The 13,879-nt window shown below is 35.1% G+C and overlaps 1 protein-coding gene across 1 annotated transcript; it reads right to left on the minus strand.

The window, feature by feature from the left end:
* Positions 1-9,416: 9,416 nt before the first annotated feature.
* LOC130469607 (uncharacterized) lies at positions 9,417-10,630 on the minus strand. Its single transcript, XM_056838991.1, has 2 exons — positions 9,773-10,630; positions 9,417-9,674 (listed from the first exon to the last, which is right to left on the minus strand). The coding sequence occupies exons 1-2, from the start codon at positions 10,628-10,630 to the stop codon at positions 9,417-9,419; spliced, it is 1,116 nt and encodes a 371-aa protein (XP_056694969.1).
* Positions 10,631-13,879: the final 3,249 nt, after the last annotated feature.

Here is a 13,879-nt window from a genome sequence, read left to right on the forward strand (position 1 = left end):
ATATTGTAAAGACTTAAAACGTCGACTTTTAATGGTTTTATACATGAAAATAAATTAATTTCATGCTAGGGTTTTAAACGATTGATTGAGACTATTATTTTATTAATGAACGATTAAGTTCTAATTAATTCAAGTGTTTTAAAACTAAACAAAGTTGCTGGAAATTTAGTAAACATGGATAATAATTAAGTTTCTCCATTGTGTTTATAGGAGTTGATTTCTAGTATGTTGTGATTCGCACAGTGGCCCCCGTACTTAGGTATTCAAGGTACGTACAAGTCTAGGGCGACCACATTAATTGTCAAGGGACATTACATGATTGTTTATGGATGTGAATTGTATTACGTGAACTTGGTGAATTCATAGTTGATTTGGTGGATGATCATGTGAATTATTATTGTTGGAATTATTGATTTGTTGATTGAACAAGCATGTTGGGATTATTATGAGTATGGATTTCATTGTCAATCATGTTGTTCAATATTTATGCATGTATGGTTTGTTTCACATGCAAGGGATGGATTATTTATTTGTATGCTATTGTACGGGATGTCTATCATACTTTGAGCCAATTATTCGTACTTCGTAGTACTATTTATTTTACCACATGTGAAGGGTTAGCTCACGTAAGCCACCGCACATGTAGGGTTCAGTTGGGAATATTATATGAAATGAATTAGGATTTGTCGTGCAAGGGCACAACCCTCATGTTAATGGGCATGATGTGGAATCTCACTTTGGTGAGGAGGAACATGGTAGTAATATCACAAGTGTCTTGCCTTGTTGATCACAAGTCCTAAAGCATTTAAAATAAGATTTTTTTGGTTGTTGTTTATTAATTGTATGTGTGCATGTTGGTGAGTCTTGAGTTCGCCTTTTATAAAATATTAATAAACGTAAAGTGCAACCAGAACAAGCTTCAAAACTCTTGGAACGTATATACCTTGAGTATGAACAATGGGGGGAGTCTTGCCGGAAAGCTCGTACTCCTACTAATGATACAAGACGTTGTTTCATTTATATTATGCGCAGGAATTCCGTCGGTATGGCCCGACACTCGGTATGGCCCGATTTTATTATTATATATTTGGTGTATGGTTGGCTCCCATCACCTTTTCCCTTTGTGGATTATTCTTTTGGCCCGTTCGAAGCTTATTCTAATTAAATTGTGAGTCAAGAGTCGAGTCTTGTATTCATGATTGATTGTTTATTATATTGCTTTTGCATGTTGATTAGTACTTAGGGAGTGATTCATGTTTTAGTTTCATTCACCCTATGCTTGTAAGTACTCAGCTTTTGCTGACTACGTGCTTTGTGTGTTTTGGTCATGGCCTTTGCCTTAATTACCCTATGATGATCTATCATTTGCACTTGCATTGATGGGGAGTAGAATAAAATAGCAGGTTGGTAGATCGGAATCATGTGGCTTGGGATGATCGAGAGAGTTGCATGTTTTCGTATTTTGAACTATTTAATAATGCTTTAGTTATGTTTGAAATGTTTGAAACTATTTATGTTTTGGGTTTTGGGCCATTGTGGTTCCAAATTGTAGGAGGCCTCAATATTTCATTAATTATGTTTTTTAAAAGTTAGTTGACATTTAATTCCGCTGCGTAATTCTGGTAATAGCCTTAACCGTTATCACGGTGGCGGTAATACTTTAGTAATTCCTTTATTTTAAGTTGGAAAATGGTTTTATAAAAGCAAGGAATTACTAGGGTGTTACATGAGTGCTCAATCTGCCAATGTTTGTAATAGTTGTGGGATGCAAGGCCATTATGCACAGGAATATCGGAGCTCTATCGAACAATGCAATGCATTCCAGTCCTACAAGCAGAACAATCCGTACTCCAACTCTTACAATGAGGGGTATAAAAACAACCCCCTACTATCATATAGGAGTACTAATGTCCAGAACCCCCATCAGATTCAACACCCTCCACCACCACAACAACAGTACCAACCACCACCACAACAGTCATACCAACCGCGGAGTAACTACAACCCGCAGCCTAGTGGACCACCTGGTTTTCCTCCACAACCTCAACCCACACATCCTGATCCCATGCTTGTAGAGATGAGGAATATGATGTTGGAATTGCAGAGGTCTCTGAGCGAAAAGGATGCCAAAATCGATGCCCTCACTGCTCATAACAAGATCATGGATAAACAGTTGGCACAAATGGCTACTACTCTTGCAGAGAGACCCAAAGGTCGACTCCCTTCACAGCCTGTGACCAGAGAGTCTGTAAATGCTGTCACCTTGCGGAGTGGATATGAGTATGATGGGCCGCCTATGAGTATTGAAGAAGAGGTTGAAGTACCTGTCAGTGGTGTTGTGCCAGAGGAAAGTGAGAAGGTGGTCAAGGAGAAGGAGGCTAGCACAAGGGTTGAGAAGAAAGTTGAGATACAGGTTCCACCTATCAAACTTCCCTTGCCTCACCGCCAGCTAAAGAACAAGCTAGACAAGCAGTTTGGTAAGTTCTTAGAAATGGTAAAGAATCTGCAGGTAACAGTCCCGTTCACTGAATTAATTACTCAAGTACCTGCATATGTTAAATACATGAAAGACATCTTGACTAGGAAGAGAGCATTTAGTGAGGTGGAGACTGTTGCATTCACTGAAGAGTGCAGTGCCTTACTACAAAATAAGTCTCCAACCAAGTTGAAGGACCCCGGGAGTTTCTCTATCCCGTGTAATATTTGCAACCTTTTTATTGACAAAGCCTTATGTGAGTTAGGTGCCAGTGTTAGTGTCATGCCCCTGTCTGTATGTACTAAGTTGAACATGGGTGATTTAAAAGTTACCAACATAACTCTGCAAATGGCTGATAGATCTGTAAAATACCCCCTAGGTGTTTTAGAGGATGTGCCTGTTAGAGTGGGTAAATTTTTTATTCCTGTTGATTTTGTTGTTTTGGACATGGAAGAGGACAGGCAGATTCCTATTATTTTAGGTCGACCTTTCCTACACACTGCGGGGGCAATCATAGATGTCAAAAATGGCAAGTTGACCTTGAATGTGGGGGATGACAAGGTTACTTTCAATTTAACCCATGTTGCTAAGAGCCCTATGGTAGAGGAGTCATGTTTTGGAGTCAATGTTTCTAATGATTATTTTAACACTGAATTGACTCATACTAACTCTAATAACTCCTCGGAAAAAGCGCATGTTTCAAATTGTTTTGCAGGTGGAGGCGTTCGGAGTATGAAATCTTTGGCATGGGTTCGAAAGGAAGCACGATTTGATGATGCTGAGACCCGAAAGGCCGAAATCTCAGTGAACGGTGGGCACCGCATTCATGATAGGGGTCGTGATCTGTCACTTCCAGCACCACATAGCTCATCCAAGGCATTTGAATTGACACCAGATGGCACCAACTTTGGTGCCCCCATTCGATGAGTTGTCGTGGCTCTCATCCCCTTCCTTTCGTTGTCTGCACATAAACTGAGATTGTGTAATGGGGACATTGCATCAATCTAATAGGGGATGAGTATTTCACTATCCGTTTATTGCTTTTTGTAGTGTATTTTTCGCTTTCGTTTGTGTGTTTTAGTATAATTTTTGAGCAAGTGTGTGTTTCATTGTAGTTTTTGGTGTTAGTGAGGTGAGAAGAGGGTATTTTACTGTTTGGACGTTTAATGCTGTGCAGGTCTAAGGCTCCAAGTTCGAAAAAGTTGAATTCAAGCTGAAACGGAGTAGTCTGCGTTTCCCCCGATCCGGATCGAGCGCGTGTCGATTCAAGGAAAATGTTGGAAAATCGCCCGAACGGGCGACGGTTGCCCGATCGACTCAAAGGGCGAGTCAAATGCCCGATCTGGCGAAATTCCGCCCGATCGGGCGGTTGGTGATGACGTCAGTTCGAGGGTTTGAGATGATTATGGGTTGGAAATAGTCGAAGAAAATGGGCATTGCATTTCGCCCGATCCGGATCGGGCGAGGAGCTCCCGATCGGGCGCGCATAGATTCAACGAAAAGGTTCGAAATTCGGCCGATAGGGCGATCTGCTGCCCGATCGGGCGATTTGCGAATCAGCGACAAATAAGCCACGGGTTGCTCACTTTCCTCATGATACCCCTTGAGCCAATGAGGACATTGTCTGATTTAGCTTGGGGGGTTTTTCACTCACTTGTACATATTAGGTATGTTTTTTCCTTTTATTTTTGCATTTACTTATTTTTGTGTGTTTATTTTGGTGTGTTTAATGTTTTCTAGAGTAGTTTATTGCTTTGAAAAAAAAAATACAAAAATACGTTCCGATGAATACAATATCATGCTTCCCTGTGCCCCTTGAACGAAAATTGTTTTGATTCTTGGTATTTGATGATGGGCAATGTAGATGTGTTAGACATGATTTGATATTCGATTGCTTTGATGCCTTAACATGAGTCAACTCCGACTAACTATTTGTGGACTTGGTGCTTGACTAGTTGATTTGGTTAGGATGTGTGATAGCTTCTTGGTGTGTCATTGATTTTGGGTATTGATTTACAACTATTAGTAGTGTTTTATGACTCATATACATGCACATTGTGAAGGACGAAGGCATTTTTCTGTTTAGGTAGCCTTCAGATGAATCTAGATACATTTGCTCCCTCCTTTTCTACCCATGTTGTTGCTTGTGCCCCATTATTCGGTGACTAGCCACATTACAAGCCTGTAAAACCCCATTGGTTACTAGTCCCAAGCCTAGCTTGGGGGAGCTAATAGTAGTGAGGTGAGGGAGTTGTAATGTGCTACATTTTGAGCACAAATTGGGTATTGAAAAAGGAGTTCGTCTTATCATGTTTGTTGTTGAAAATGAGTTGAAAATGAAAAGAGATGAAAGAACAAAACAAATGTGAAGGTTTCTAAAAAGAAAGAAAAAAAGAGAGATTGAAAAGGAAAAGAAAGAGAAAAATTTATTACTCTCATAAAAAAGTTCAAAGTATTGTTTCAATCAAGTTTTGCAAATTCAATATCCTTATGAGTGATTGGTTACAATTGTGGAAAAAAGGCAAGAAAGTATGGTGTTGGCTATTTGTTGTTTTGTCGTGTGTTGAGTGGGAGAGTTATGGTCATTATATCGGTTGATCATGGTTGTTTTTAGGATTTATGCTCCCCAAAGCCAAGGCTTTAAAGCTCACATTATACCCAAACTTACTGCACCCTTACCTAAGCCTAACATTACAAACTTTGAAGACCTTCCGACCTTTGTGCATAGAGTCGTACTTATGTGAAAATAGTTGTTTATCAATGCAAGTTATGACATGACACATTTCGAGTCGACTACTAGGTTGAGTGTATGTTTTTTCTAGACACACGAGTGTTGTGAGTTTGGGAGGGCATTGTTCACTTATATGCTGGGAGGAGAGCGAACGGGTACATCTTTTATCCGCCACATAAATGAGTGACGAGTGTGTGAGCACTAGTCTTGAATTACATTGTGCACTTGTGGTTTGCTTTGCATGACGATTGTTAGGGAGGATTTGTGGTTGGGTGGATTTGATTGGTTGACATTGATGCATGCTCGTTGGATTTTGCCTTGAATTATGTTTTTCATTTTGAAATATGTTGGGGGTGAATGGTCTTGTATTCATCGATGATTTCCTTCCTTAGGGACAAGCAAGGATCTAGCTTGGGGGAGTTTGATATGTGTGTTTTATATAGAGTTTTTACCCTCGTCCCTTAGTACTTTTTGATCTCAAATGAGCTCTTCGGAGCGATTTTTAGTACTAATGTGCTCCTTGTAGTGTGTTTGTAGTTTCAGGTTCATCATTGTAGGAATTAGCATATTTTTGTGCATTTCCTACTCATTTGAATCAATACAAGAGATTATGTACTTTCGAGAGCACAAACATTAAGTTTGAAGAGTTTTGAAGCAAAGCGAATAACGAAGGAAGTACAAAAATGACTATAGTCCACTATTTTAAGTATAACTCAAGTTCTACAACTCCTAATGATGTAATTCTAATTGGGTTGGATTCTATACTTCAATAGCTTTCCAACAAGTGGTCACTCTCCTAATTCCGACGAATAACGAAGGAGATATGACGTTTTGAAGATAGAGGATCGTGAAGTTTCAACACGCACCTGATCGGGCGGGCTTCGCCCGATCCGAATCGGGCGGTCATTCTGGGCGCTGTTCTGTGCATTTTGCAACCGCCCGATCTGGCGGAATTTCGCCCGATCGGGCCGACTATCGAGCACATCGCCCGATCGGGCGAAGCGTCGCCCGATCGGGCGACGCCAACCTCCAGCGTATTTCGCGAGTTTTTATTTCCGATTTTGGGCTCTATTTTGAGCAAACTATAAATACTAGCCCCTTATATTTTTAGTGACATCCATTATTCTAGTCTAAAAAAATTACTTAGTTTATTTTAGTCCTCTTTATTTTCTCGAAACACTTAGTTTTAATTTTAATCAAAGATTCAAGCTTTATTATTCCATTGTCCTTTAATTCGGTATTATTTCTTGTTCTAATTTAATTCATTGTTATAACAATGTTTTCCATTATGTTAATTGCGTTGTTATTTATTATCATGAGTGAGTAGTTTAATTTCTAAGGTTTAGGGGATCCATGAATGCATGATTGGGATTATATGTGGACTTGATTAATTGATTGATTGATTGTAATTTCTATAGCTTATTATTATTGCTCATCAATTCTGTCCGGCCGGACTATTTTGATTTGAGTTTGATTAACCTTAGATTATGCGCCGAGAGGTATAAATCTGATGTTTTTTTGGTCTGTGGCTATTAGATAGGAATTATTTCTAGTACGTAGCGAGAGCCCGCTAGTTGTTCTATCCTAAGGAATCCATAAGATTCGAGAGATGCATGTTTTCCTAGTTATGATTGTTAATTGATTGTTACTGTCCGTTGTCCAATCCCGGTCTGCATTTATGGTGAACCGCTGCCCTAGATTCCTTTAATATTGTTATTTTCCGATTTGATTATTTGCTTTAGTTTAATATACAAACCAATCCAATTCTTGTTTCCCAATAGTCTAGAATTGTCGATTAATAGTAGAAAGAACATTGTTTCCCTGTGGATACGATCCCTGCTTCCCTTGCTATATTTTTAGTTGGTGAACGTTAGGTTTATCTTTGATAGGAGTGCGATTTACCCTGTCAATCACATCATCACATCAAGTTCCTGAAAACTGCTCACCAAAAGGTGAACAGGGCCAAGCCAAAAAAAATAGGAAATACGGGTTAGCAAAAGCTAAGTACGAATATATGCAAGACATGTAAAATATTTATATATAGTTGAACATACTTTCACAAACCATTTAATTCAAACTTGCTTAATTGAAATTATAGAAGATTCATTTTCTAAAATTAGTAACTTTCCATAAATAGTAACTTTCCATAAATAGTAACTTTCCATAAATAGTATCTTTTCAAAAGTATAAGCATTTCAAGAATTAAGATTTCCAAAATTGAAACTTTCCAAAAGTAGAAACATTCCACGAAAAGAAATATTCAAAATATATAAACTTTCCAAATATAACAATATTCTAAAAGTAGAAACTTTCCAAAAATAGATTCCAATTATAATATGAAAACCAAAACACCTCTTCTTATTTCCCCTTCTTTCCTAAATGTGCACACCCCCAAGCTAGTATTCCATCACAAATCTATACATTGGGGTATTAACCAAATAATAGTCAACAAGTGACCCTCGACTTACACAACAAGTGATGCGTATGAACATAAAAGTTCCATGAAATCCACTCCACCTTGATACTTTATAAAGCTATAATAATGTCATAAAAGACCATCCAGTTCCAACCATATATATGATAAACCAACAATCCTCCTTTTATTTAATCAAACGTATTTCTAAAGAAAACAACGTATTTTGAAATAAAGATTTATAACTCATCAAAACCAAACAAACTATTTCAAACACAACTTGAACAAATCCATCATCATATTAAAATCAAGAAAAATATTTAACCTTTCAAAAATCCTCAAACAATCTAGCCACATACACGTACCTTGATTAAATAACACCTCACACAAAGATTAGTTTGATCCTGCTACGGATCACTCACGAGTTCCTAACAATTAATAAATAAAACCCTAATTAATTCCTGATTGAACAATTAAATTAATAAAAATAAATCTAATGCCCTTAAATTTAATTCATGAGTTATGCATGAATAATAACAGTATTATAAATTAAAATTTTGAACTATGGTTTTAAAAATAAACTTTTAAAAATTACGGCATTAATTTAGAAGATTTTAAATAGTAAAAATTGACCGTAAAAAGAGAAGGCGTTGAAATCAATTTGGGTGTGAAAGTCACGACACCAAGGTGTAGACGTCGGCGGCAAGGAGTGCACGACGGGGGTGTCGTGGTGGTGGTATAAGGGTTTTAGGTAAGAAGGTTTAGAACCAAAGAGGGAGAAGAAGTTTAAGAGCGGGCTTGGGAAAACTCTCAACTTTTGGTGTGAGGAATGATGAATGGAGTAGGGGGTATTTATAGGTGTAGGATTAGGGTTAGTGTTATAATAGAACCCTAAGGGGTATGGCCGTGGTTGGTGTTTAAGTTATGATAGGATTTTGAATCTAGTCATAATTTTGGTGATATTCGGTTTAGAGTAAAATCGTTTAAAATAGAAATACAAAAGATAAATTCACGAAATTTTAAATAGAGGCTTGAATAATGAATTAAGATTTATCCTGAAATTTTCTGAATTTATCTCAAATAATTCAGATTTTTAGGGAATTTTGAATTGGTAAAACTCTTTAAATCCAATTTTAAATAGAATTATCTTATTTTTCCAAAATAAATCCGAAATAAATTCTCATAAATATCTTATTTTATAAAACTGATTTTATAAAATACTAAACATAATTATCAGATTTATAAAATAATTTTAAGTTGATTAAAACTCTTTTTCTCCAAAATTGATTCCTAATAGAATTAGAAATTAATAAAATCCGAAAAAATAATTTAAATTCAGTTTTGAAAATAATATTTCCTCTAGGATATTTGAATATTTTCCCTCCATAATATTTGAATATTTTTCCCTCCAAAATAATTTAATATCAAATATATATAAAAAATGTATAAAATGATTAATAAAATGCTTAAAAATATGGGGTATTACAGTCTACCCCCTTAAAAGAAGTTTCGTCCCGAAACTTAGGACAAAATACAACACTATATTCCGAAAAAGGAAATATCTCAACTTTATCGACTCTTCTAGAAAGAAGAAGATGCTAATGCACATGCATAAAATAGACCAAATTTGCTAAAAAACTTTACAAAATCACGCTAAAAAGGGGTAAAAGCGCGAAACTCTATCGCATTCTACCCCCCTTAAAAAGAAAGTTACGCCCTCGTAACTCGCCTATTAAATTTTGAAAACTGAAACTCTTTGAATGAATGAATGTGATTCCCTACTATTACAATAAAAATTAGGTAGCAAGTAGATCATAAATAGAAAAAGTACCAACTTCTACTTCATACGCATTTTCAGCTTCACGATGATTCATAACGAACAATTTTCCCTTCAATTGGATGGCGTTATTCCCACCTCCAGGTTTGGTGTTGTTGATTCCATCCTGCTGGCTTAATCCTTGTTGACTTGAGTGTGAATTTTTCCCATTCTGGCCTAGGTTATATGTTGATTCCCCAAATGCTTTCTTGTAGCATTCAAACTCACGATGCCCTTGCTTCTTACAGAAATAACAAGTAACTAGGTTTCCCTCACAATCCTTTCCTGGATGGTTATTCTCACACTTTTTACAAAAGTAATTCCTTTTAGGCTTACCCTCGTTCCCGTTACTTCCATTTTCATAATTTCCCTTCCATTTTCGGTGAAATTGCGATTCTCTTCCCTATTTTGGTTAAAATTCCCTTCCCTCTTTCCATGGTTAAAACCCCCATCCAGCTTAGGTTTCTTCTCATTCCCTTGGAAGTTTCCATTTCCCTTCATCTTTTCACCAGAATTTCCATCAAGCTCTCTTCCTTTAATCCCATATAGGTGAGCTGCACGTCCATAAACATCATCTAAGGATTCAAAGTTAACTCCCCCAAGCTTCCCTTGCAAAGTCAAGGTTAACCCTTGCTCAAACCTTTGAGCTTTTATGGCTTCAGTTGGGACTATTTCAGGTGCAAACCTCATTAGCTCTATGAACTTGGTGTAATACTCATTCACGGTCATGGTGCCCATTCTAAGGTTTGTAAATTCTAGGCATTTCTGCTTCTTTAGGTAGGGAGGGTAAAACATAGCTCTCAAAGTTTCTTTCATGGTTTCCCAATCAAAATCAGGTTTGGCCATTAAGTCTTTCTTTCGTTGTAACCACCATAGGTCAGCTTCTTCCCTTAGATAGTACACAACATTGTTGATTTTTAGATCCTCAGGGCAATTGATAGCATCAAACAGTTTGTCAAATTCTCTAAGCCAGTTTTCTAGACTTGCAGGGTCTTCCTTTCCATCATAGGTAGGTGGTTTACTAGCTGCTACTTTCTTAAAGACATCACCAAAGTTTTCAATATTACTCTTGCGAGTTACCTGGGTTGTCATAGCTTGAGTCAAGTTTTGAGCTATTTCGATTAGGCGCCTAATCGACGTTCCGACTTTCCCTGGTCTCTTCCTTCCCCGGTTACGGATTATCCCCCTCACCATCTTACCTAGATAAAGGTGAACTAATAGAAAATTTGCAACTAAAACCTAAATTCAAAAATAATGCAATTAGAATATTGCAACACTTTAGTACATCAAAATCATAACAAAGTACAGGACAATTTACAACTTTCACCAAATTCCATAAAGAAAACAAAATATCTCGACCAATTCCAAATAAAGGAAACTCATCATTATTAGAAGGTTAAAATTGCCACCAAACTCCTTCCAAGTACATAATTAATTAAGTAAACCATTATGCACAAAAATTCACATAAATCGCGACTAATGTCACGAAAAAAATTTATTTATTTATTTTTGAAGAAAAAACCTATCAACCTAATGCACGAAATTTATCATGTAATTCTAGTAAATGCATAAATTAATTTATTAAATATACTTTCAACAAATTCTTTTGATCTTTTTCTAAAATTTGTATAAGTTCAAGTACTCGATTTTTAGTGTGAATACATCAAAACAACATCTTCCCAGGTAGTTAGAGAATTATACACAGCGTCGGTATGAGCTCCTCTTATTCAACCTAGACAGAAGACATTACGAGTGATGGATTCACACCAATAATCTTTTCTCAAAAGATAGGAAAATAGTTTTTATTGAAAATACAACTTTCTTTGAAAATAGATTTTTCATGCTTAGAATGCGAAACTCTATCCTATATGCCCCTTAAATTCTACCCTTACTCTCAAATTGATTTATCAAATGTTAGTCCTAGGTTCTTTCATGGCTAAACTGATACCATTTTGTAACACCCCAAATTTCTCTCTTTTTAAAACCAACATTTATTTGAATAAAACCAACATGAAGAGAAATTTAAGAGTATTACGGCCACGTGATTACGTTAAAGACTAATTAACTCAACTAATGCAGCGGAATAACTCAAATACTTTTCTTTATTGAATAATAATAGTCGAAATAATAATAGTGTATATTTGATAAACCCTTGACATTTAAATACTAAAATCTGAACTCACAAATAAAACCAACTTAGAAAAATAAATCTTAACTAGTGAACTCTCCATTAATCCCGTATGCAAGCATGTCACATCATCACATCAAGTTCCTGAAAACTGCTCACCAAAATGTGAACAGGGCCAAGCCAAAACAAATAGGAAATACGGGTTAGCAAAAGCTAAGTACGAATATATGCAAGACATGTAAAGTATTTATATATAGTTGAACATACTTTCACAAACCATTTAATTCAAACTTGCTTAATTGAAATCATAGAAGATTCATTTTCTAAAATTAGTAACTTTCCCTAAATAGTAACTTTCCATAAATAGTAACTTTCCATAAATAGTAACTTTCCATAAATAGAAACGTTCCATAAATAGTAACTTTTCAAAAGTATAAGCATTTCAAGAATTAAGATTTCCAAAATAGAAACTTTCCAAAAGTAGAAACATTCCACGAAAAGAAATATTCAAAATATATAAACTTTCCAAATATAACAATATTCCAAAAGTAGAAACTTTCCAAAAATAGATTCCAATTATAATATGAAAATCAAAACACCTCTTCTTATCTCTCCTTCCTTCCTAAATGTGCATACCCCCAAGCTAGTATTCCATCACAAATACATACATTGGGGTATTAACCAAATAATAGTCAACAAGTGACCCTCGACTTACACAACAAGTGATGCGTATGAACATAAAAGTTCCATGAAATCCACTCCACCTTGATACTTTATAAAGCTATAATAATGTCATAAAAGACCATCCAGTTCCAACCATATGATAAACCAACAATCCTCTTTTTATTTAATCAAACGTATTTCTAAAGAAAACAACGTATTTTGAAATAAAGATTTATAACTCATCAAAACCAAACAAACTATTTCAAACACAACTTGAACAAATCCATCATCATATTAAAATCAAGAAAAATATTTAACCTTTCAAAAATCCTCAAACATTTTCACAAATCAAAAAACAATTCAAAATCACTAATTCACAATTTTCAATTTGAAAACAATTAATAATTCGAAGTTAATAATCAAACCATACATAGATTTCAATCTCTAACAATCTATCCACATACACATACCTTGATTAAATAACACCTCACACAAATATTAGTTTGATCCTGCTACGGATCACTCACGAGTTCCTAACAATTAATAAATAAAACCTTAATTAATTCCTGATTGAACAATTAAATTAATAAAAATAAATCTAATGCCCTAAAATTTAATTCATGAGTTATTCATGAATAATAACAGTATTATAAATTAAAATTTTGAACTATAGTTTTAAAAATAAACTTTAATCTAATGCCCTTAAATTTAATTCATGAGTTATTCATAAATAATAACAGTATTATAAATTAAAATTTTGAACTATGGTTTTAAAAATAAACTTTTAAAAATTACGGCATTAATTTAGAAGATTTTAAATAGTAAAAACTGACCGTAAAAAGAGAAGGCGTTGAAATCAATTGGGGTGTGAAAGTCACGACACCGAGGTGTAGTAGTCGGCGGCAAGGAGTACACGACGGGGGTGTCGTGGTGGTGGTATAAGGGTTTTAGGTAAGAAGGTTTAGAGCCAAAGAGGGAGAAGAGGTTTAAGAGCGGGCTTGGGAAAGCTCTCAACTTTTGGTGTGAGGAATGATGAATGAAGTAGATGGTATTTATAGGTGTAGGATTAGGGTTAGGGTTATAATGGAACCCTAAGGGGTATGTCCGTGGTTGGTGTTTAAGTTATGATAGGATTCTGAATCTAGTCATGATTTCGGTGATATTCGGTTTAGAGTAAAATCGTTTAAAATAGAAATACAAAAGATAAATTCACGAAATTTTAAACAGGGGCTTGAATAATGAATTAAGATTTATCCTGAAATTTTCAGAATTTATCTCAAAGAATTCGGTTTTTTAGGGAAATTTGAATTGGTAAAACTCTTTAAATCCAATTTTAAATAGAATTATATTATTTTTCCAATATAAATCCGAAATATATTCTCATAAATATCTTATTTTATAAAACTGATTTTATAAAATACTAAACATAATTATCGGATTTATAAAATAATTTTAAGTTGATTAAAACTCTTTTTCTCCAAAATTGATTCCTAATAGAATTAGGAATTAATAAAATCCGAAAAAATAATTTAAATTCAGTTTTGAAAATAATATTTCCTCTAAGACATATGAATATTTTTCCTCCAAAATATTTGAATATTTTTCCCTCCAAAATAATTTAATATCAAATATATATTAAAAAATGCATAAAA

This window comes from Spinacia oleracea, chromosome 3 (genome assembly GCF_020520425.1).
Source record: "Spinacia oleracea cultivar Varoflay chromosome 3, BTI_SOV_V1, whole genome shotgun sequence".
NCBI lineage: Eukaryota > Viridiplantae > Streptophyta > Magnoliopsida > Caryophyllales > Amaranthaceae > Spinacia > Spinacia oleracea.

What these genes read in the sequence shown, in the direction of transcription:
- LOC130469607 (XM_056838991.1), bottom strand. Translation starts at nt 10,630, where the DNA reads ATGGTGAGGGGGATAATCCGTAACCGGGGAAGGAAGAGACCAGGGAAA. An exon ending in TGGAAGTAACGGGAACGAGG is followed by an intron (nt 9,675 to 9,772) that starts GTAAGCCTAAAA and finishes TTCTGTAAGAAG; the next exon opens with CAAGGGCATCGTGAGTTTGA.